This window comes from Macaca thibetana, chromosome 3 (genome assembly GCF_024542745.1).
Source record: "Macaca thibetana thibetana isolate TM-01 chromosome 3, ASM2454274v1, whole genome shotgun sequence".
In the NCBI taxonomy this organism is placed as follows: Eukaryota; Metazoa; Chordata; class Mammalia; order Primates; family Cercopithecidae; genus Macaca; species Macaca thibetana.
In genome coordinates this window covers 151,147,181-151,170,414 of record NC_065580.1, presented here as the reverse complement: position 1 = coordinate 151,170,414, position 23,234 = coordinate 151,147,181, and the positions used below count along the sequence as shown (strand labels likewise).

The window sequence follows — 23,234 nt, the reverse complement described above, 5'->3', positions numbered from 1 at the left end:
CAAAGGACCCCCCAGTCTTCCCTGACCCTGCTGACTGGCCGCTGGGCCTGAGCCTCCCGCCACCAGAAGGGGCACAGTCAGAGGCTGCGGTAACAGCACCGTGTACCTGCCAACCCCCACCGTCCCCAGCGGGAGCCATTGGGATTAGAAACCCTGAGCTTAGTGGACGTGGCCAGGCCCGTGAGGCAGTGTGTTGGGCGGTCTGGCTGTGGATGGCACCAGGGAGGGGCGGCCATGTGGCCCAGCGTCCCCTGAGTCGCCCTTGTTGCCTTTACTCAGGCTCCCCATGACTCAGTTTCCCACCTGTGAAATGGGGCGGAGTCATCCCCACATTGCCTCTGGCATTCCTGCAGGAGCTGTGATCACTCTGCTGAATGGGCGGGAGGGCGGGTGGGGCAGATGCGAGCCCACCTCAGGCTGGGGCAGAGCAGACCCCTGAGAGCCTCGGGCCCAGGCGCTCAAACCCCCCTGGGTGCCTCCTTCCCCCACAGTCATGCTGCCCCACTGCAGTCCCGAGGACCCCACCCCAGCAGGGCCACATGCTCAGGGCTCCTGGTCTGAGGCCGGGGGATCGGAGCGCAGGTCACCTGCTGGCCACACCCGCCCACACAGCCCTCCAGGAGGGCCGGCCTCAGGGCCACGGGGAAGTCCAGCTGTGTGTCAGCCTCGGCCAGGGTGGAGCAGCCCGTCCATCCGGGTGACGTCGCGCCCTGGGATGGGCAGTGATGGTGCCAGGGGCCGCCCGCCTGACGCCTGCCGTGCCTGTTCCTGGCAGGTACTACCGCTGCGACCGAAACCTGGTGTGGAACGCGGGTGCACTGCACTACAGCGACGACGTGGAGATCATCCAAGGCCTCACGCGCATGCCCGGTGACCGCGACACGCTCAAAAGCAGAGTGGACGCCATCAAGTATTTTGGGAAGGGCACCTACACTGACTGTGCCATCAAGAAGGGGCTGGAGCAGCTCCTCGTGGGGTGAGTGGCCTCCTGCCCAGGCAGCTCTCACACGTGGTACCCAGCCTGGGCCGGGGTTGGCCTGGGGTCCCTGTGCGGCTTCAGCTGCAGCCTCCCTGTTCTCTTGGAGGCTGTATGGCCTCCCTGACCACTTTGCGGGCAGGAAAGAGACAGAGACAGAGAGAGACAGAGACAGAGACAGAGAGAGACAGAGACAGAGACAGAGAGAGACAGAGACACAGAGAGACAGAGACAGAGACAGAGACAGAGAGAGACAGAGACAGAGACAGAGACAGAGAGAAACAGAGACAGAGACAGAGACAGAGAGAGACAGAGACAGAGAGAGACAGAGACAGAGAGAGACAGAGACAGAGACAGAGAGAGACAGAGACAGAGACAGAGATGGGAATAGAGACAGGCAGACAGAGACAGAGACAGAGACAGAGAGAGACAGAGACAGAGACAGAGAGACAGAGACAGAGACAGAGACAGAGAGAGACAGAGACACAGAGAGACAGAGACAGAGAGAGAGAGACAGAGAGACAGAGACAGAGACAGAGAGAGACAGAGACAGAGGGACAGAGATGGGAATAGAGACAGCAGAGACAGAGACAGAGAGAGACAGAGACAGAGAGACAGAGACAGAGAGACAGAGACAGACAGGGACAGAGAGAGAGAGAGAGAGAGGGAAACAGAGAGACAGAGACTGATAGAAAAAGACAGAGGCAGAGAGACAGAGAGAGAAGTGCAGAGACAGACAGAGAGACAGGGCCAGACAGAGACAGAGAGAGAAACAGAGGCCGAGAGACCGAGAGGCAGAGAGACAGGGCTGGTTTGCCCCACAGCATCAACACCGAGCTGGGCCAGGATCACTGAAGCTGACTCTCATCAGACCTGAAGCACGCGCTGAGTTTCGTTTGCTTTCTCGGGGATTTTTCTGGACTGAGGGGTTTCCTCTCATCCCAGTCCAGTGTCCAGATGTGGGGGGAGGGGCTGCAAGCCCCAGAGTGTCTGGAGGGGAACGTGGCCTCCCCACGCCCAGCCCTTCCCGAGGCCTCAGGATCACAGTGGGGGTCCCGGGGCTGCCCTGTCCATCGAGCGGTACGGGGGGAGCCTCTCCCGAGGTCGGTCTCAGAGGCCCACACGGCCGGCGTGGGCCAGACACTCACTTTCCAGTGGTTGTGCCCACCTCCCGCCAGAGTTGGTGCCAAGCTGGGACCTGGGGGACTTGGAGTCGCCAGGAAGTCGTCTGCTCTCTGCAGGGGGTGCGTGGGGGACGTGGCCGCGCATGTCAGAGTGTGGCCCCGCCGTGGAAGCCACAGACAGATATGACTCCTCCTAATGAGCTCGCCCTGCTGGCCGACATGCTCAGTGTCCCCAGCAGCCCGCTCCACTGCCCTGTGACGCTGCCCTCCTTCCGTCTGCTCTCACCTTCCCTTTGGGGGGTTTGATTTGGGGCACTCTGGGATCGCCCTGTTGTTTGCTCATCACACCCATTTCCTGCAAAAGCCGTAGTGACACAGCAGCCTTCAGTTGAGGCAGCTTGTGGGTAGACGAGGCGGGCATCTCGGAGGGCGCCCTCCCTGCCCCTTTCAGCCTCCACTCACTGGCCGGGGGACTTTGTGCCCCGGGGCACCGCAGGAACCAAGCCTCCTTTGGGGTCATGGGTGCCTCTCCTGGGAGGGCGTGAATTTTCCAAAGCAGTTTAGAGAAATGAGAGCCACAGAGCATTAGTCCCCACGGTGAGGTTCTTTTTAGTAATCCTCACGGTACAGCCAGGATCAGCAAACAGAAACAGCTTCTCGCGATGGGACAGGGACCTGCACCTCCCAGATGGGCTTGGGTCTCCCTCCAGTTCCCCCACCTAGTCTCGGGGTCTCATGCTGCCCTCTCCTGTCCAGGGGCTCCCACCTAAAGGAGAACAAGTACCTGATTGTGGTGACCGACGGGCACCCCCTGGAGGGCTACAAGGAGCCATGCGGGGGGCTGGAGGACGCAGTGAACGAGGCCAAGCACCTGGGCGTCAAAGTCTTCTCAGTGGCCATCACGCCCGACCACCTGGTAGGCACCGCCCGCCCCGCAGATGCCCCCAACCTCATGGAGTGGCGGCTGCAAGGCCCTCGGCAGCTGGGACCATCTTTTGGTCCTCAGGAGGGTGTGGGGACTCCAGCCGGCCACCCTTGCCCCTGAGAGGCCAGCCCCTCCTGCTGAGGAGCCTGGAGCGCCCCAGCCCCCGCTCTGGCCCTGTGGGAAGCGGCCCGGCCGTCAGGGGTCCCAGCCCTGCTCAGCCCGCCCTGAACACTGCCCCCAGGAGCCGCGTCTGAGCATCATCGCCACGGACCACACGTACCGGCGCAACTTCACGGCGGCTGACTGGGGCCAGAGCCGCGACGCGGAGGAGGTCATCAGCCAGACCATCGACACCATCGTGGACATGATCGTGAGGCCCCTGCCCGGGAGACGGGGAGGCCCACGGTGGCCCCAGGTGGAAAGTAATTCTACACTTCCATTTCTCTTTTCAGAAAAATAACGTGGAGCAAGTGGTAAGAGCCCTCCCCGCCAACCCCCAGCCACCAGTCCGCACACGTCCACCCACGCGTCCACCTGGTGTTCAGGATGCGTGTCCCTATGCACAGCCACCCATGTGCCCGGGACACATGTCCCCTGCGTGCCTGCCCATGTGTCTGCCCGTGTGCCCGGGACGTGTGTCCCCCTGCATGTCTGGCATGTGTGTCCCCCTGCACGTCTGCCCGTGTGCCTGGGACGTGTGTCCGCCTGTGTGTCCACCCGTGTGTCCGTCTGCCCATGTGCCTGGGTCACATGTCACCCTGGGTGTCCCGGCCACGTGTCTGTGCCTTTCCCACTGACTCGTCTCCACGCCTTCCCCCCCACAGTGCTGCTCCTTCGAATGCCAGGTGAGTGTGGCCCCCCACCCCTGACCCTGCGCCCTGCACCCTGAGAACCTGAGTCTGGGGTCCGGGCTGACCGTCCCCTCTGCCTTGCAGCCTGCAAGAGGACCTCCGGGGCTCCGGGGCGACCCTGGCTTCGAGGTGAGTGGTCACTCCTGCTCCTCGTGTGTTGTGGGGTGTCCCTGCAGCTTGGGGCCTGGGAGTGGGGGTGGCGGGACCAAAGCCTCCTGGGCACCCAAGTCCACCAGGAGGGTCCAGCAGGCAGGTTCTGGCCCGTGCAGGGTGTGGGCTGCCCTGGGGGCGTTGGGGGCTTCTGAGGGTGTCTCTGTCTGCCCTGCCCTCAGCCGCACTCTGCTCAGAAGGACCTTTCTGGGGGTCGGAGGGTGAGAACGTGGGGCCCCCAGTCGTGTGTGGCTCACACAGGATGACCTTAAACGTTAGAATTAGCTGCTGATAATTGCAGCTTGCCACGAGGCTGCTCATGGGCTTCAGATTTCTGGCTTCTCCTAATAATCATCAAACCCAGCAGCTGCGGGCCATGGCCATATCCTGGGGGTCGAGCCGTGGGCCTGGGGGGCTTCTGTGCTGCACATCCGTCCCGCCCGTGCCTGGGGGTCAGCAGGAACGGAGGCAGGGAGTGCAGGGAGCTGGCGTGCGGGGTGGAGCTCCCAGACCCAGGCTGACCAGGAGTGATGGGGAAGGTGCTTTAAAGCCCTGTGATCCCTGAAGACTGGATGAAGTGTGTTTTTAAAAACCTGTTTTGTGAGCCAGCTTTTTAGAAAGAAACGGGACTGCCCCCAACCTTGACCTGTTTTATGTTCCAGGGAGAACGAGGCAAGCCAGGGCTCCCGGGAGAGAAGGGAGAAGCCGGAGATCCTGTGAGTGCCTGACTGTGGGGTGGGGGCCCTAAGAAGCTGGAGGCGGGGAACGACTAGGCCTCGGAAACTTCTGGAAGAGTGTCTGGGTTCTGAGTGCCAAAGTCACTCTGCCTGTTCCTTATGGGTGGGAGCAGGCCTGGAGGGGCCACAGCCCAGCCCTCCTTCCACACAGCCCCCTGGGCAGCCCCTGAGCCCATCTGCCAGGGAGGGGCTGGGTGGGGAGGTGCCCAGAGTGCTCAGGCCGGCACCATCTGGGGCCTCTGCTGTGGCTCCTTGGCCCAAATCCTATCCATAGACCTCCCTCCCCCAGCTCCACCTTGGAGCCCCTCGGCACCGTGGGCCCCGTGCAGCAGGGCGGCTCTCTCGGGTTCACCAGGCCTGGGCTGGAGGGAGGGGTGTGGGGCAGGGTGGGACTGGTCCCTGCCCCTGCCCCTCCAGGGGTGTCTCACCGCTTCCTCCTGTGTTCCAGGGAAGACCCGGGGACCTCGGACCTGTTGGGTACCAGGGGATGAAGGTACGTGCCCCAGCTTTCCTCGCCCGAGCCCGGCGGTGCCCTCAGCCCTGCGCGGCACTAACAAGCCTTCTCTTCCTCTTCTTCCGCGGGGCGTGTAGGGAGAAAAAGGGAGCCGTGGGGAGAAGGTGAGTGAGGCTCGACCTCGGGGCTGGTCCCTCCAGGCGCAGATGTGCCATCCTGGACGAGGGTGTCCCCGGGGATGAGGACAGCGTCCCTGACAGGAGACCACATGCCTGGCAGACCCGCTCCACCACCCCTCCCCGTCCCCTCCATCTGGAAGGACAAGGACAGCCACCCGGGCACCCAGCAGGGGCACTTGTGTCACTTTCACCCCACCCCAGAGCGGGGTCCCACGGGCAGCTACCCTCTGCAGAGCGGGGTCCCACGGCGGTTACCCTCTGCAGAGCGGGGTCCCACGGGCGATTACCCTCTGCAGAGTGGGGGTCCCACGGGGGTCCCATGGCGGTTACTTTCTCTGGAGCGGGGGTCCCACGGGCGGCTACCCTCTGCAGAGTGGGGGGTCCCACAGCGGTTACCCACTGCAGAGTGGGGTCCCACGGCGGTTACCCTCTGCAGAGTGGGGGTCCCATGGGGGTCCCACGGCGGTTACTTTCTCTGGAGCGGGGGTCCCACGGGCGGCTACCCTCTGCAGAGTGGGGGTCCCATGGGCGGTTACCCTCTGCAGAGTGGGGGGTCCCACGGCGGTTACCCTCTGCAGAGTGACCCCTCCCCATCACTGTCAGACCCCATGATTCTCAGCAGTGACGTTGCCCCCTTGGGTTGGGGGCACTGGAGCCCCTGCCTTGTGTGGGCCTAAGCCAAGGTTGCTCTGCCCTCCCCACCCCAAACACCCCCTCACATCCTCTTCCTGTCTCCGCAGGGCTCCAGGGGACCCAAGGGCTACAAGGTGAGTGTGGGCTGCTGGGAGGGGGGAGTTCTGCCCCCACGGCAGCATGTCTGACCTGCATCTGACCCCTGCCTTCGTTTTCCCGCCTCACAGGGAGAGAAGGGCAAGCGTGGCATCGACGGGGTGGACGGCGTGAAGGTGACTGGGGACGGATGGGGTGGATGGGGAGGGATGAGGAGGGACGGGGAGGTAACCGGGGAGGGATGGGGTGGACGACGTGAAGGTGACCAGGGGAGGGATAAGGAGGGATGGGAGGGACGGAGTGGATGGCGCGAAGGTTACCCGGGGAAGGAATGACGAGGGATGGGGATGGACGAGGAAGGACTGGGAGGGATGAGAAGGGATGGGGAGGGACAAGGAGGGACAGGGAGGGATGAGGAGGGACAGGGAGGGACGAGGAGGGTCGGGAAGGATGGGGAGGGATGGAGTGAAGCTGACCCTGGTAGGAGGGACAGTAAGAGATGAGTTGGACAGCATGAAGGTGACCAGGGGAAGGATGGGTAGGGATGGGGAGGGATGGGGAGGAATGGGAAGGGATGGAGTGGACAGCGTGAAGGTGACCTCGGGAGGAACAGGGAGGGACAAGGAGGGACAGGGAGGGATGGGGAGAGACGGAGTGGACGGCGTGAAGGTGACCAGGGGATGGATGGGGTGGACAGTGTGAAGGTGACCAGGGGAGGGACGGGGAGGGGTGGGGAGGGACGGGGTGAGGTGACCCCGGCGGGAGGGACAGGGAGGAGTGGGGTGGACGGTGTGAAAGTGACCAGGGTAGGGGTGGGGAGGGACGGGGAGGGACGGAGTGAGGTGACCCCGGCGGGAGGGACGGGGAGGGGTGGGGTGGACGGTGTGAAGGTGACCAGGGGCGGGACGGGGGAGGGGTGGGGAGGGGCGGGGAGGGGTGGGGAGGGACGGGGAGGGATGGGGTGAGGTGACCCCGGCGGGAGGGACGGGGAGGAGTGGGGTGGACGGTGTGAAGGTGAGCAGGGGAGAGGTGGGGAGGGACGGGGTGAGGTGACCCCGGTGGGAGGGACGGGGAGGGGTGGGGTGGATGGTGTGAAGGTGACCCCAGGGGGCTGTCTGCTAGGTGGGGCTTTCCAGGGAGGGCACGGAGAGCGCAAAGTCTGACAGGTGATAGGCCTTGGTTTACCCACTTGGCCTTCAGATTTTCTGCTTTTCTTCCTCTTTCCAGGGGGAGATGGGGTACCCAGGCCTGCCAGGCTGCAAGGGCTCGCCCGGGTTTGACGTAAGTCACTTCCTCTCACTGGTATTTTAAAACTAGCGCTGTAAGCAGCACCACGTGTGGACTCAGTTTTGACTTCGTCTGGGCGGCCTGGGGCTGCTGCCAAAGGCCGCGGTGGCCTCTGCTGGTGGTCATGCTGCCCTCCTCTCTCCAGGGTATTCAAGGACCCCCCGGACCCAAGGGAGACCCCGGCGCCTTTGGACTGAAAGGAGAAAAGGTGAGTGACTCGCGGCCCCTGGAGGGCCAGGGCCTTCACGATTGGCCAAATGCTGAATCGGAAACCGCTCCCGGAAGCAAGTCCTGGTCCGAGCAGGTCGGCCACCCATGCGGCCTCAGAGGGGAGGAGCTGGTGGAGGCTGGAGGCAGGCAGGGGAGTGGCGGGCACAGGGCCCAGCGTGGGAATAGCTGCCGTTGCGCTCCCGCCCGGAGCCTTCCCTGCAGCCCAAGGGCCTTCAGGCCTCCGCCATTCTGTTCCCCGCACCTGCCGCTCGCTCTGCACAAATGGGACCGCACCGCGTCACTCCCAGCCTGTGAGCCGCCGCCCAGAATGGCTCTCAGAACTGAGAATGGGCCAGGTGGCACTGAGGGCGCCAAGCAGGTGGGAGGGCAGGCGGGCAGCAGGAGTGCTGCGGGAGGGCAGGAGTGCAAGGCGGGAGCGCAAGGCGGGAGAAGGAGCTTTTTAGTCTGACTTAAAGCTGAGTCTGCCGTGGCTGGTGTTTTCTCTGGAGTTTCTTTGTTGAAACTGGAAGTGCTGGGGAAGACAAGGGCGAATGCTGACCCCACCCCAAATGTTCCCGGACGAGCTCCTAGAACCCAGCAGACGGTTTCCAAATCTCATCTTTGAGTTCCCAGATTGCCCTCCAGGCCCTAGATTTGAGTTTGCCAATTTGCCAGCCTGGCAAAACTGTGCCTTCTCTAATGGGAACCGAGTCCTGCCCCTCAGACAAGATGGCCCTTGGCTGGGCCTCATAGGGAACAAGGTTGGAGCATTCCAGGAGGTTTTTGTGCAGGGTTGTGGATGGCTGAGGGTGCTGGGGGATCTGGGCTCTCAGGTGTTGGTCAGAGGGAGGGCCTGGTTTCGGTGAGGCGGGCCCTGGACGTGGCCTCCGGCGGCTGCACCCCTGGTGCACACCCCTGTGAGCGTGTGTGACCCCCCGGTCTTCCCCAGGGTGAGCCTGGAGCTGACGGGGAGGCGGGGAGACCAGGGAGCTCAGGACCACCTGGAGACGAGGTGAGGAGGTGCACAGGCCCCACAGATGCCGGGCATGGGCCCAGGGAAGGCAAGGAGATGGAGTGACCATTCTACCCTTGTTCCCCACAGGGCGAGCCAGGAGAGCCTGGTCCTCCCGGAGAGAAAGGAGAGGCGGGTGACGAGGTGAGTGAGGGCTCCAGACACCTTCCTGGGGAAGTGCACGGCCTCAGCCTCCGATCCTCTTTGCTCGGGGTCTGCTCCACATCCCTGAGACCAAATACAGGGTGTCCACCAGACTAACGCCGGCGTCTGTTTCTCTTCATCGCAGGGGAACCCAGGACCTGACGGTGCCCCCGGGGAGCGGGTGAGTGGGGCAGGGGCGGCCTGCGCTGTTGGCTTGCACTGTTCGCCTCACTGTGTAACTGTGGACGTGGCCTCTGTGGCCCAGTCCGGTACTCCCAGCACTGAGAGTCACGGCCCCCTGCCCCAGACAAGTGGGTTTCTTCACCCACACGTCCAGGACGCCTCTTCCCGTAGGCTCGGAACGGGTGGGACCTGGGCAACCAGGAGATTCCGGCCTCTGGAACTGTGGGCCATGAGGTGGAGGGATGGCACCTCCCAGGGGTCCTGCTGGGGGAGTCGGCCCAGGCCAGGCCTCAAGCCCCACCCCAGCTGGGCGTGAGTTCCAGCAGCTGAGGCTTCACCCTCTGTGTCTGTCCACTCAGGGCGGCCCTGGAGAGAGAGGACCACGGGGGACCCCAGGCACGCGGGGACCAAGAGGAGACCCTGTGAGTCACAGTTCCTGGACCTGGGACCCACCCCAGGAAGGGGCAGGCAGATGCTGGGGCTGGTTTAGGCCTCCGGAGCCACAGGACATGCCACGAAGCCCCTGTCGCCCCTCGACCTGGCCAGCCCATTCACATGCCGTCAGGGAGGGCAGCCCCTGAAGCCGGCGCCCAGCCACGTGCCTGATGCTGGGACCTGTTTCGTGTGAAGGCGTTGCCCGTGGGCCCGGTGCCCACTTTCCCACCAGGCGGCGTCCACATTTCTGCCTCCGAGCTGGGTTCTTCTTTGGAACAATTTTCCTTTGTTAAAATTCCCAGCGTGAGGAAGTTGGGTCAGAACCCCAGGTGGGAAGCTAGGCCAGCGGGGCACCTGCCTGGGAAGTCTTGACATAGAAACCTCACCCCAAAGCAGAGATTCTGGCGGCCCCAGAGGCCACCCCCCACCTTCAGCTCCATGGCCGTGGGCCTCACTAGGGCCACCCCACAGCCCAGCCTCAGGATGCAGAAGCACAGGGCCCTTCTCTGTCCCTGTGACTGTGCTGGGCCCGGGGCGGGGCGGGGCAGATTCTGGGTGTCTCAGTCCTGCCGGGCTCAGGCAGAGTGAGGGGGGAAGAATGCCCTGCTGTGCCCAGCCGAGCCGCCAGGCCTCAGAGGCAGCACCCCCAGGTGCTCCCTCGTCCGACAATCAGGACATGCAGCTGTCGTGTGCTGACAGTCGGGCGGGGCTCCAGCAGGGCCGGGGAGCTGAGCTAGGGCCAGTCTCGCCACCGAGGGGTTTGGCTCCCCGAAGGGGGATGGGGGATTTCTGACCTCCTCCCGGGGAGCTCCCCAGAAGCACACAGCCCCGTGGAGGGGCGGGGGGACGTCAAAGCAGGGACTGTGTGACTTAGTGACTCAGACCGCCTTCCAGGCCCACTCCTCTGAGATCAGGGAATGAGACTGACAGCCAGGCAGAGCCCAGAGGAAGGGCCGGCCACACAGCTCTGGCTTCCCAGCAGGCCGCAAGTCTGTGGCTACAAACACCTGCCAGGTCTGCAGAGCTCACTGGAGAAGCAGGGATGCACGCAGGGACGCCTCTGGGGCCCCAGGAGAGCTGCCGGCCTCCTGAGTGAAGACAGCCAGCCACGCTGATGGCCACACACGTGGGCCGAGGAAACGCCTGGGGAGGCCAGGAAGGAGCCGTGTGGGGAGGGAAGTCCGGAGCAGCCCAGTGACCACCTGGATAGCACGCTCTGGCTCCCAGCGTGCCTGGCAGCTGTCCTCTCCAAGGATGGCCCAGCTCCACACTCACTGCTCGTCTCTCCTCAGGGTGAAGCTGGCCCACAAGGTGATCAGGGAAGAGAAGGCCCCGTTGGTGTCCCTGGAGACCCGGTAGGAGACCCTGTGGGGTTGGGGGGCATTGGCCAATTTGGGTTTTGGAGGTAGAAGTGCTCCAGCAGCTCACGCACTGGGGGTCTCTTCATTTCCATTCGAGGGCGTCTGTGTTCCCGTAGATCTCGTGGGTGTCCCTGCATGGGAGCCGGCTCCTGGGGGTGAGGCACAGCATGGGCCGGGCTGGTGTGGATTGGTGAGGGCAGGCCCAGCGCCCGGGGGCCCGACGCTCAGACGCTCAGCCCCAGATGGAGAAGCGCTGTCCGGGCACCCGTCTGGGGCAAGGGTGCCTTGCAGTGAGGAAGAGGCTTTGGAGCCCCTGGGAGACACTGTGGGAGCTTGGTCAGCATTTGTTTTTCTGGGTCAGGGGCCAGGCATGACTGTGCCTGGAGGTCAACTGGGGAGTGTGAGGCTATGGAAGGTTCCAGAATCCCGGGGTGTCGGGATGAAAATGCACTCTCATCTCATTCTAAATTCCCTTCTCCGAGCCTCTGGAATCGCTGTGCACGCCGCGTGGCTTTCTGTCTCTTCCCCCATTCTGATGACTGCCATGATGGTGAATCCACTGTGGTGTTGCCCGCAGGCTGGGCTGGGCTGTTGCATCCTCCTGGAGCTCACCTGCCCCACGGGGACAGGAAGGCCTCCACACGGTCACGCCCAGAGACAGCAAGTGTGTACTCCCCGAGCTTGTCTGCTTCTGTGGACAAATCAACCTTACAGCTCCATGTGCGTAGCTGCCCACCTGCCACACATAAGGCCAGACCCTGGGCATGGCAGCGGGCATGGCAGCAGGCATGGCAGCTGTCTCAGACGTCCAGCAAGACGGGGCCTCAGACCCAGGGAGATGGGAGAGGCTGTCCCAGTGCAAGTCACATTTGTATTTCTATGCACGAGGTGAAATCGTGCTTTTGTGGTGCCAACAGGTGTTACACAGCTGTTAAAAACACCTGTGTCATAGATTAGGACCAGAGCAGGGCTTGGCAGGCAAGGTCTGGGCCGTTCGTCCACCTGGTCCTGCGTGCGGCTCATGGCAGGGGCAGAAAGGGCTCCCGACACCTTCCTGGGGAAGTGCACGGCCTCGGCCTCTGATCCTCTGCTCTTTGAGCTCCCGGGGCTCCAGCCCTGAGGCTGATCTGACCTCCTGTGTGGTCACCGCAGGAGAGGGCCAAGTGCAGGGCGCAGTGCATGGAAGAGGCCACGCAGCCAGTGACAGGTGGTGGGGAGGGGACGGCCCAGGGCCAGGTTCCAGGCTTGCGAGGCTGCTCAAGGCCTTGGTAGCCGAAAGTCTCAGTGGGAAAAGCGTTCAGAGGCCAGGACTTGCTCGGAGAATTCTGACCACACCCTGTCTGTTTTATATGTTCAGTTTTCAAAATAATTAATAGCCACTATAAGAAAAAACAAAGCCACTTTCAAAGAGTTGTGACAAGAGAGGCAGTCCTGTGAGCAGGCGGCTGCAGGACCTCCAGTGTCATGGGGCAGGCTGCACAGGGGCTGGTTGGTCCCGTGCCTGGGGTCTGGGAGCAGTCCCTAGGCTGCTGTGCTGGAGGAGGTTCCCCCAGTGCCTGAGACCAGGGCACCACGTTACCCTTGACTCACAGTTGCCTCGCCGAGGCAGGCACTTGTTCACCTGGAGCCTCCCGGGGGCCTTTTGGGGCCTGGGATGTGGATAGGTGGCTTTGGAACCACATTTGTCTATCGGGACATTGGGCTCCTAGCTGGCCTCCTGGGCTCTCGCTGCTCTGGGCACCTCCCTGCTCAGCTCTTGCCAGCCTTACCGCTCCCCTCCACCCCGCCCAGCACGGGCCTCTCCCTGTGTGGACACCAGAAGTGGTTGGGCCCTCAGGGCTGGTCCCGGGAGGTGCCCCCAGTGAGCTGCCTCTGCAGCCGCTCTGCAGAAGCTGCCGAGTCTGGCCTCCTGCTCCCTGTGGCACACTCTGACCGTGTGTGGTGAGGTCCAGGCCTTCTGCCTCCCACTCACCTGGCCCAGGGCACAGAGACCTCCTTTCCATCCTCCCTCCTGGCTCCCCTTCTCGTGTTCCCAAGGCAGGGTCTCAGGGTACCAGACTAACCCCTGTGAACCCCAAGTTTGGTGGGCTTCTGGACCTCCTTGAGGCCTGTGTGCAAAGTCCCCAGTCAAGCGTGCAGTCCTAACACTGCGGGGGTGTTGACCACGCAGGGTGCAGGAGCTTCACAGCCAGGGCTGGATGCTCACAGTCGGGTAGGGAGAGCAATACACTAGGTGCCGCCCGTCTGCCTGGTGGAGGCCACGGGTCAGGCTGGTGAATGGGCCAAGTCTGGTAGTGGGGAAGTTGTAAACATTTGAACCACCAGGACAGGCCTCATCACGAAGCATCAGCCTAACCACAGGCCAGGGACAGGCGTCCGACCAGGCTCATGGCTGGGGCCCACCAGGGCCAGGTGTGCACACGGCTCCCTTCTTGGCTCAGCTGGCTGCATTGGGAAGTGCCTGGGCGCCTGGGCTAGACCCAGAAGGGCAGGGACTCACCACTGGATCGTCCACGGAGCAGGCCCTCAAGGGTGGAGGCTGGAGCCAGCTCTGGAAATAGACCCCACAGGGGGTCCTCATGAGATGTGGGGGACCCAAGGAAGTCCAGCAGGCAGCCTCAGGTGCAGGTGGGGGCAGGGTGGTGTCCAGGCTCAACCCACAGCGGGTCCTGCAGTTGGGGGTGGGCTAAGGGGACCAGGCCAGGCCCAAAGGGGACCATGAGGGAGGGCAGTCTGGGGCCACTCTGATGGGAGAAGGGGCAGGTGGTCTGCGGCCCAGGGACCTGTAGCCTCACCCCTCCATGGGGGCCTAAGGCACCAGCCAGGCGCCCACTGAAGTCATCTGAAAGAGGTTTCAACACTCGTGCCCAGGCCCTTCATCAGACCCAAGAGTGGGCCTGGCTCGCCCCCTGTGCTGATTGGACCAGGGCCGGAGCCTGGGGGCCCTGACACTTCACGGTCCGAGACCCTCAGCTCAGGGTCAGGGGGGGCTCAGGCCTGAGGGCTGGGTGAGGGCTGCGGTCCAACGTGCCACATCCATCTCTCTACAGGGCGAGGCTGGTCCTATCGGACCTAAAGGCTACCGAGGCGATGAGGGTCCCCCAGGCTCCGAGGTGAGTCCCGCTCCCCACCCACGCCCGCCACCCAGGAGGGGCCTGAGGGTCCAGAACCCACTCTCTGCCTGGTGCTTGCCCCGCGTCCTCTGAGGACCCCATGGTCCTGGGTGTCCTGGCTCCCGCTGGGACCTCTCCCGGCCCCAGGAGGGCCCTACTTCCCTCCAAGGTCACCACGCCTGGGCCTGCTCCCTTCACGCCTCCCTCTTCCTCCTCAGGGTGCCAGAGGAGCCCCAGGACCTGCTGGACCCCCTGGAGACCCTGGGCTGATGGGTGAGAGGGTGAGTGTCCAACAGCTCGGGCCCTGGGGCCGAGGCCTGGCTGCCAGAGGCCCTGGGGAGCCCCAGCCCTGCACTGTGGAACTACCTGGGGTCCCTGACTGGGCCGGGAGCGCTCGCAGCATCACTGGCTCCTGGCCACAGTCAGCACCTGAGCCAGAGGCTGCCTCGGCAGGGCCCCTCCTGCCCTGAGGTCTGGGTCCCAGGGTCCACGGGGACCAGCAGGGTGGCCCCAGGGGAGGGAGGGGCTCTGTGGGGTCAGTGCTCCCGGGCCCATGCTGGTCAGTGGGTATCCCAGGCCTGGCTGATTCGCATGGTGACGGCTACTGTGCTCCCCCAGGGTGAAGACGGCCCCCCTGGAAATGGCACCGAGGGCTTCCCTGGCTTCCCCGTAAGTGCCCAGAGGCTGAGCCCACAGGAACATGCCCCAAGCCGCCTGCAACACCCTCTTTAGCGGACTGGGCACTCCTGGGTGGGCGGGTTGGCCCCAGGACCGCCGGCTGGCCCAGGAAGTCCATGGCCAGGATTCTGTCAGCTCAGGCCCTTCCGCAGTGCCCCTCACAGCCTCCCCTCTCAATCAGAACCCAGCATCACCGCCCTGCTTTTCCGTGACAGGGGTATCCGGGCAACAGGGGCCCTCCCGGGATAAACGTGAGTACACCCCCTCCTCCATCTGGCTGTGGGCACACACACATTCACAGTCACAGGGACACGCACGTGGGAACACACATGTGTAAACAGGCTCCCGAGCAAACACACGGGCACCCGCCACAGCCCCAGTCGGCATCAGCTCCAGCAGAAGCCAAGGCTCGTGGCCAAGGCCCTGCGAGGCTCCCGCTGTGGTGTGGCCCGTGGGTCCCCTGGCTGTGCCGATGGGGGGGACACATGAGGATCACGGGAGGACCTGTGACGGACCGATGCTCCCCTCGGTGAACAGGGCAGGCCCAGCCCCAGAGGCCGCCCCACGGCTCCCTAGGCCACCCCAGGACCCGGTTTCTCCAGCCCAGGAAACGTGTGTGGTGGGGAAGGGAAGAGTGCCTCCCTTATCTTTATTTTTTTCCTTTTAAACTTTCTGCTTCCTAAAAACAAAATAAAACCCATGATAACCAAGCACTCTCCCATCACTACAGGGCACGAAGGGCTACCCCGGCCTCAAGGGGGACGAGGGGGAAGCCGGGGACCCCGGAGATGACGTAAGTGTGGACGGGGGCAGGGCCAGCCCTGAGTCCACCTGAACCACAGAGGGTTGGCCCTCGAAGGGCAGTGGACCAGGACCGGCTGGTGGGAGGCCTCATGGGCCCTGGCTGCTAGACGCTCTGTGGACGGGGCCAGTGCGCAGATGCCCAGACGGTGCACAGCCCGTTGACACAACGCTGTTTCCTTCCAGAACAACGACATTGCACCCCGAGGAGTCAAAGGAGCAAAGGGGTACCGGGGCCCCGAGGGACCCCAGGTGGGTGGGTGTGGCTGGGTGAGGCCACGGTGGGCTGCGCCTGGGACGCTGGATGCTGGGGCTGGGGAATGCTGGAAGGGGCTGGGAGAGCGGGAGGCGGCGGGAGGGAATTTGGGGGAGCATGTCATCTGGGAGGCTCTGGGGGTGGGAGGCACCGGTCGCCAGGGTCTGGTGGCGGCCAGGGTCGGGGTGGTGGCCAGGGCAGCAGAGCTGAGCCCAGGGAGACAGCAGGTCCTCAGGGTGGGCCCCACCTGGGATGGTCACCTGGACCACCAGTGAGCGAAGCCCCAGCTGCCCTCACAGGACCCTCACTGAGGACGAGGGGCTGGGCAGGGGGGGGTGGGGGGGTGGGCTTGATGTGGAGTAGGGGTCCCGGGGGTGGGGCCTGTCTCAGCTCAGGAAGCTCAGTGGGCATCTCGCCCTCAGAGCTCCTCTACCCTGTTTCTCGGACAGGGACCCCCAGGACACCCAGGACCGCCCGGGCCAGACGTAAGTGGGGCTCTGTGAACATCGCTGGGGGCAACCACTGCAGCCTCCGTCCCTTGGGGTGTGGGTCCTGTCCGTGGGAGCTCCTGTAGACGCTGCTCACAAGGGGGGTGGGTTGTGGAAGAAGAGCTGGTGCCAGGCCATGAGGACACGTGAGGATCATGGGGGGACACACGACAGCCGTGGGGGGGACACATGAGGATCATGGGGGGACCTGTGACGGCCATGAAGACACACGATGACTGTGGGGGGACATGTGAGGATCATGGGGGGACACGTGGTGGCCGTGGGGGGACACGTGACGGCCACGGGGGACATGTGACGGCCATGGGAGGACACGTGAGGATCATGGGGGGACACGTGATGGCCATGGGGGGACACGTGAGGATCATGGGGGGACATGTGACGGCCATGGGGGGACCCGTGAGGATCATGGGGGGGCCTGTATCCATGAGGACCATGAGGGGACCCATGGTGGCCACGAGGAGACCCATGACAGTGCTGTTTCTGTGACCACATCAGGGGTCCAGCCGTGTAGCAGGGGTGTAGTGGGCAGAGCTGGGCACACCTGCAAAGAACCCCGTGCCCAAACCCAGCCCTGTGGGGGCCCTGGGGAGGGTGACCTGGAGACCCAGTAGCCCACAGTCCCCGCTGGGAGGGGCTGTCCATGGCCTCAGGACCCTCGTCTCTCCCTCCCCAGGAATGCGAGATTTTGGACATCATCATGAAAATGTGCTGTGAGTATCTCTGAGAGGCTGTTCTTAGGGAGAGCAGGGCCCCAGCCCGGCCTGTTCCACTCCTAGAAGGGTCTCTCCACTGTTGGGGGCCCGGGTCTCTGAGTACATCCTTGAGGAGGCTCTTCAGCCAGCCCCTACCGACCTCCGAAGCCCTCCCAGGCCCCCAGGTCCCCGTGCAGGCTGAGAGTCCCCGGTGCCGCGCAGAGCTGCCACGTGGGGAGGGCGGCCAGGGAGGCAGGGAGGCGGGGAGGCGGGGAGGCTGGGAGGGAGGCCAGGGAAGGGGGGAGGCTGCCCTGAGAACAGGAGTCTTTCTGACGTGGGCAGGATGGGGCCCTGACTATGGTCTAACTGACCCTTTCTCTTCTCCTCAGCTTGCTGTGGTGAGACCTGTGCTCTGGCTTCTGAGAGAATGGATCCCGGGGGTGGGGGAGCGAGGCCTGGGTCCCACGCATGTCACAGGACAGCACGTGGCACCCTGGTCCCTGCCCACAGCTCCTTGCACCTGTCCACCCCTCTGGGGTCTGCTCCAAGCCAGCAGAGTCCCGGGTGCTGGGCTGGGCCCCTCCATCTTTCACCCATAACTGAAATAACCAGGAGCAGGTTGGGGGTCCCTGCTCCATCGTTCTGGCCCACAGGCCCCACGCCCAGCCTGGCTGAGCAACGCAGGCCCTGACCAGCCACCGAGTGGAGCGGCCATTGGGGGGCCATTGGAGGGGGTGGGCTCGTCTAGGGCTGAGACAGGCGGGACCAGTGTCAGGCGATGACGTGGCAGCCAAGGAGGGGCCAGGGCGGAGGAGGGGAGGGGCCATGGCGGAGGAGGGGAGGGGCCATGGCGGAGGAGGGGAGGGGCCAGGGCGGTGGAGGGGCGGGGCCAGGGCGGTGGAGGGGCGGGGCGTGCTCTGCTGACACTGCCCCCGCCTGCAGAATGCAAGTGCGGCCCCATCGACCTGCTCTTCGTACTGGACAGCTCAGAGAGCATCGGCCTGCAGAACTTCGAGATTGCCAAGGACTTCGTCGTCAAGGTCATCGACCGGTTGAGCCGGGACGAGCTGGTCAAGGTGAGGCCTCGCCCTTCCCGGGTTTGCCCAGCGCAGGTGCATCCCGGCCCTGCCAGCCGCCCCTGCCAGGGCCAGACCTCAGCCTCCCGAGGCCGTCGCTGCATCCCTGTGACTTCCCTGCTCGTGAGGAGGATGCCAAGCACGCGCCAGTCCATCCGGGCCTCCAGCTCCACCTGGCGAGGCTGGCCCATTCTACACAGGCACCCCAGATGAGGGAGGGGCCCCCCTCTCCTTGAGGGCCAGCAGTTTGGGGTACTGAGTTCTGGGGGTGGGCTTGTCCCTCGTGGACAGAACCTACGAGGGCGTCATCCACCAAGGAAGATTGGTTTGCGGGGTACCCAGGTTCCAGGGGCTGTGCCACCCCCTGGGCACCGGAGCCAGTCACAGGGGACCCAGGTCCTGAGGTCCTGGGGGCTGTGCCGCCCTCTGGGCACCCGCAGCCAACAGAGTCATCCCTGGGAGGCTTATGCAGACCTGGGGTAGCGCTCCCGTCCTGACCCCGGCGCCGGTCCCACAGTTTGAGCCGGGACAGTCGTACGCAGGTGTGGTGCAGTACAGCCACAGCCAGATGCAGGAGCACGTGAGCCTGCGCAGCCCCAGCATCCGGAACGTGCAGGAGCTCAAGGAGTGAGTGCCCACAAACGGCCAGGGCCCTCCCACCCCTCGTCCCGACCCCTGGCCCCGCGGCGAATCGGCCCTGACCCCTCATCCCAGGTGGGCTCGGCCCCGTGGCAGGCCTGGCCCCGACCGCCCCTCCCGCCCCTTCCTGTGCAGAGCCATCAAGAACCTGCAGTGGATGGCGGGCGGCACTTTCACAGGAGAGGCCCTGCAGTACACGCGGGACCAGCTGCTGCCACCCAGCCCGAACAACCGCATCGCTCTAGTCATCACTGACGGGCGCTCAGACACCCAGAGGGACACCACGCCGCTCAACGTGCTCTGCAGTCCAGGCGTCCAGGTGGGGTGGCCACCCCCAGGCTGCACCTGCCCCGCCTAGGGCGCCCCGCCAGCCAGGGTGGTCTTGTCCCCAGAAAGACGAGGGCAGAGCGGGCTGCGCCACACCAACACTGTCTGTCCCCACAGGTGGTCTCCGTGGGCATCAAGGACGTGTTTGACTTCGTCCCGGGCTCCGACCAGCTCAATGTCATTTCTTGCCAAGGCCTGGCACCATCCCAGGGCCGGGCCGGCCTCTCGCTGGTCAAGGAGAACTATGCAGAGCTGCTGGAGGACGCCTTCCTGAAGAATGTCACCGCCCAGATCTGCATAGGTACGCCCAGGGCTGTCCCAGATCTGCGTAGGTGCACGGGGCGTCCAGGCGTGTCCCAGATCTGCATAGGTGCACGGGCCGCCCGGGCTGTCCCAGGTCTGCATAGGTGCACGGGCCGCCCGGGCTGTCCCAGGTCTGTGTAGGTGCATGTGGGGCGCCCGGGCTGTCCCAGATCTGTGTAGGTGCACGCGGGGCGCCCAGGGCTGTCCCAGACAGAGGCCTCCTCCCAGCTCACTGTGACCTCCAGGGGCACGGCCACCCCTGTGCTCAGCCGGAGGTCCTGGGACATCTCCTAGGGGTTATAGGTGGAGCAGTGGGCCCACACTGCATGGTTTTTCTCTTTTACAGATAAGAAGTGTCCAGATTACACCTGCCCCAGTGAGTACCTCAGCGGCCCAGGCACATGGGGAGGAGGGCACCGTGGCTGGGGCAGGGGCTCTGAGAGGAGGGGGCTCTGGGAGGAGGGCCTGGCGGTCACAAGAGCAGGTGCATGGCTCACTCTGGTGGCTGAGCACCACCGTGCCGTGCCCTCTCTGGGGAGCTCGGACGCCCTCTGGCCGGCCCACTGCGGCTCATGCTAACGTCTGCCCACCCCGCTCTGCAGTCACGTTCTCCTCCCCCGCTGACATCACCATCCTGCTGGACAGCTCTGCCAGCGTGGGCAGCCACAACTTTGACACCACCAAGCGCTTCGCCAAGCGCCTGGCCGAGCGCTTCCTCATGGCGGGCAGGACGGACCCCGCCCACGACGTGCGGGTGGCTGTGGTGCAGTACAGCGGCACAGGCCAGCAGCGGCCAGAGCGGGCGTCGCTGCAGTTCCTGCAGAACTACACGGCCCTGGCCAGTGCTGTCGATGCCATGGACTTTATCAACGACGCCACGGACGTCAACGACGCCCTGGGCTATGTGACCCGCTTCTACCGCGAGGCCTCGTCTGGCGCTGCAAAGAAGAGGCTGCTGCTCTTCTCAGATGGCAACTCACAGGGCGCCACGCCCGCGGCCATCGAGAAGGCCGTGCAGGAGGCCCAGCGAGCGGGCATCGAGATCTTCGTGGTGGTCGTGGGCCGCCAGGTGAATGAGCCCCACATCCGCGTCCTGGTCACCGGCAAGACGGCCGAGTACGACGTGGCCTACGGCGAGCGCCACCTGTTCCGTGTCCCCAGCTACCAGGCCCTGCTGCGCGGCGTCTTCCACCAGACCGTCTCCAGGAAGGTGGCCTGGGCTAGGCCGCCCCGCACGCAGGCCCCAAACCCTGTCCTCCCACCCCTCCCCACCCATCACTAAACAGTAAAATGTGATGCGAATTTTCCCGACCAACCTGATTCGCTAGATTTTTTTTTTTTTTTAAAGAAAAGCTTGGAAAGCCAGGACACAACGCTGCTGCCTGCTTTGTGCAGGGCCCGCCGGGGCTCAGCCCTGAGCTGGCGTCACCTGTGCAGGGCCCTCTGGGGCTCAGCCCTAAGTTGGCGTCACCTGGGCTCCCCGCCCCGGGCCCTCCTGCCCGCCCTCCCTCCTGCAGCTCCTTCCCTAGGCACCTCTGTGCAGCATACCAGCCTGAGCCAGACGCCCTCTCGGGACCCGTGCTGCACACACCTCCCTCTCCTTTGTCCCCATAGCCGGCTTTTCCCACCAATCCTCACCTAACAGTTACTTTACAATTAAAGTCAAAGCAAGCTTTTCTCCTCAGCTTGAGGCAGCCATTGGAGTCTGTCTCGTTTTGGGAAACCAAGGTCAGAAGGCCGCTGTAGACATAAATCTCAGCGACTTGGCCCTGTCTCCTGAGTGTCCTGCTGGTGACCGGCCTGGACCTCGGCCCCACAGCCCTAGGGGCTGCTGCTGACCAGCACTGACCCCGACCTCAGCGAGTACTCGCAGGGGCGCTGGCTGCACTCAAGACCCTCGAGATTAAAGGTGCTAACCCCATCCGCTCCTCCCTCCCGCAGAGACTGGGGCCTGGACTGGACATGAGAGCCCCTTGGTGCCACAGAGGGCTGTGTCTTACTAGAAACAATGCAAAACTCTCCTTCCTCAGAACAGTGACGTGTTCGACGTGTTATCAAAGGCGCCCTTTCTATGTTCGTGTTAGTTTTGCTCCTTCTGTGTTTTTCTCTGAACCATATCCATGTCGCCAACTTTTCCAAATAAAGGTTTTCACTCCTCTCCCTGTGGTTATCTTCCCCACAAAGTAAAATCCTGCCATGTGTGCCAACGGAGCAGGCACAGGAGGTTGGGGGAGTGTGTGTGCGTGCCCGCTCCCAACCCCCATCACCACCAGTCCCAGGCCAGAACCAGGGCTGCCCTTGGCTACAGCTGTCCATCCATGCCCCGATCTGCGTCTGCGTTGGTGACGTGGAGATGACGCTGCACCTGTGGACAGAGAGGAGCTGAGGAGGCATCACCCTGGGCTTTCAGGCCTCAGTGGTCTGGGGCCGGCCACATCCACCAAGGTCAACCACAAACGCCAGCCCCAGGTTCTAGGCTTGGTACTGAAATACCCCTGGGAGCTCACAAGGAGAGTTGAGATCCTGCAGGGCCCAGAGGAAGAAGTCCTGGGAGGCTCCACCTTTGGGGCAGAGCAAGAGGAGGATGGAAGGTGGAGGGCGGAGGGCAAAGGCAGCGGGGCTCATCCTCAAAGAAGTTCGTAGCCCCTGAATCCCAGAATCTGGGGTGCACGGTTGTTCCTGGGGGTCCTTGGGGGACTAAGAGGATCGGCCGAAGGCTGGGCTGGAGGAGGGCAGCAGGAATGGGCATCGAGGGTGAGGGTGGGGCTTCCTGAAGGCCCTCACTTGCAGCGACCCTGGCGAGCCCCTCAGGTGCCACAGGCAGGGACATGCCTTGCTCGGTGCATCACACCATGTGGCCAGCAGAGCTGCAGGGAAATGCCGGGGACCCTGCATTTCCGTTTCAGGTGGAGAACAAGCGCCCCTCACAGAACTGCAGGGAGAGAGGGGCCCGGGGCAGACGCAGTGAGGCGGGTGGGAGGGGCCCGGGGCAGACGCAGTGAGGTGGTGGCCCAGCCCCTCCCGGCTGCCCCATGGGTATCACACTGCAGCTGCGGCCCTGGTGTGAGGAGGGCTGGGCTGGGCCAGCAGGATGTTCCCTCATGGTGCGAGGCCCACACTCTGCGTGGAGCTTCCCTGTGCCCAGGTTACCCTGCAAGGCCCTCCGAGAGGCTTCCTACAGCTGCGGCCCCCACACAGCCCTGGCCCAGGCCCGCTCTTCCCCATCCCAGTTTCTTCGCACTGTATATGGCCAGGCTACCCTGACGCGGCCCTGAGCCCTTGTCCTGGCTTCCTCCCCTGTAAGCCAGGTGAATGACTCCATGGCACTCACCTGAGAGGGTTGCGGTGAGGCCCAGGCCCCTCGTGCCCACTCGGCCAGCGGCCCCTGCCTGGCAGGAGCTGGGAGGAGGCTGGGGCGGCCAGAGGGGAGCGGCCTGTCCTGGAGGAGGCCCGGAGACCCTGGTGGGAGGGTCTCTCCCAAGTGCTCTCTCCGGGAACCCCTTCCCCTGCACCTGCCCTGCACAGACCTCTCCAGGTCACCGCTGGGTTGCACACGGGGTTCAGGGGGTCCTTGAGGTGGGGCCCCTGTTCCCAGGTCCCAGCTGGGTTTCTCCTGAACCTCAACCCACCCTCACCTGCGAGCGTTCCCATCCCAAGGCAGGAGGGGCTGTGGGGGTTACCAAGGCCTGGGTTGCAGAAACCCCCAGCCACCACGCAGACCCCCATGGGGCCCAGGGAAGCTCCTGGCCTCACACTGCACCTCACACTTCCTGTGGGGGCCGACTCCAAGGTCCCGGCCTCTCATCTTGTAGAAACTGAGGCACAGGAGGGACACACACTCCCACGGCTAGTCAGCATGGCCCTCACACCTCCCGCTGGACTGACACTTGGCAAGCTCCGGCTCAGCCCCAGCCCCTGGGGCTCCTGCTCCCCGGCCCCCAGCCCCCAGCCCCCATGTGCACCTCCTGCCTCAGCCCTGGAGGCCGCTCGGCCCCAAATAATCAGACAATTCAACAGCAAAACTACCTTTTCCAGGCTGGCAGGACTCTGGGCAAACCCCTGCAACAGCCCCCTGCCCTGTCA

At 64.2% G+C, this 23,234-nt stretch overlaps 1 protein-coding gene across 1 annotated transcript in view; it reads left to right on the top strand.

Moving 5' to 3' along the window:
* The window catches only part of COL6A1 (collagen type VI alpha 1 chain), a 22,956-nt gene extending 1,647 nt beyond the window's left edge, over positions 1-21,309 (top strand). Inside the window, exons 3-35 of the mRNA XM_050785670.1 lie at positions 776-976; positions 2,857-3,016; positions 3,267-3,395; positions 3,478-3,498; positions 3,850-3,870; positions 3,961-4,005; positions 4,689-4,742; positions 5,212-5,256; positions 5,355-5,381; positions 6,137-6,163; positions 6,257-6,301; positions 7,353-7,406; positions 7,558-7,620; positions 8,572-8,634; positions 8,725-8,778; positions 8,924-8,959; positions 9,321-9,383; positions 10,689-10,751; positions 13,808-13,870; positions 14,089-14,151; positions 14,489-14,539; positions 14,764-14,799; positions 15,279-15,341; positions 15,536-15,601; positions 16,055-16,090; positions 16,788-16,824; positions 17,196-17,204; positions 17,749-17,882; positions 18,400-18,509; positions 18,657-18,840; positions 18,966-19,149; positions 19,498-19,527; positions 19,754-21,309. Coding sequence (XP_050641627.1) covers positions 776-976; positions 2,857-3,016; positions 3,267-3,395; positions 3,478-3,498; positions 3,850-3,870; positions 3,961-4,005; positions 4,689-4,742; positions 5,212-5,256; positions 5,355-5,381; positions 6,137-6,163; positions 6,257-6,301; positions 7,353-7,406; positions 7,558-7,620; positions 8,572-8,634; positions 8,725-8,778; positions 8,924-8,959; positions 9,321-9,383; positions 10,689-10,751; positions 13,808-13,870; positions 14,089-14,151; positions 14,489-14,539; positions 14,764-14,799; positions 15,279-15,341; positions 15,536-15,601; positions 16,055-16,090; positions 16,788-16,824; positions 17,196-17,204; positions 17,749-17,882; positions 18,400-18,509; positions 18,657-18,840; positions 18,966-19,149; positions 19,498-19,527; positions 19,754-20,433 — 2,917 coding nt within the window. The 3' untranslated portion in view covers positions 20,434-21,309. The remainder of the gene's footprint in view (positions 1-775; positions 977-2,856; positions 3,017-3,266; positions 3,396-3,477; positions 3,499-3,849; positions 3,871-3,960; positions 4,006-4,688; positions 4,743-5,211; positions 5,257-5,354; positions 5,382-6,136; positions 6,164-6,256; positions 6,302-7,352; positions 7,407-7,557; positions 7,621-8,571; positions 8,635-8,724; positions 8,779-8,923; positions 8,960-9,320; positions 9,384-10,688; positions 10,752-13,807; positions 13,871-14,088; positions 14,152-14,488; positions 14,540-14,763; positions 14,800-15,278; positions 15,342-15,535; positions 15,602-16,054; positions 16,091-16,787; positions 16,825-17,195; positions 17,205-17,748; positions 17,883-18,399; positions 18,510-18,656; positions 18,841-18,965; positions 19,150-19,497; positions 19,528-19,753) is intronic.
* The last annotated feature ends 1,925 nt before the right edge of the window (positions 21,310-23,234 follow it).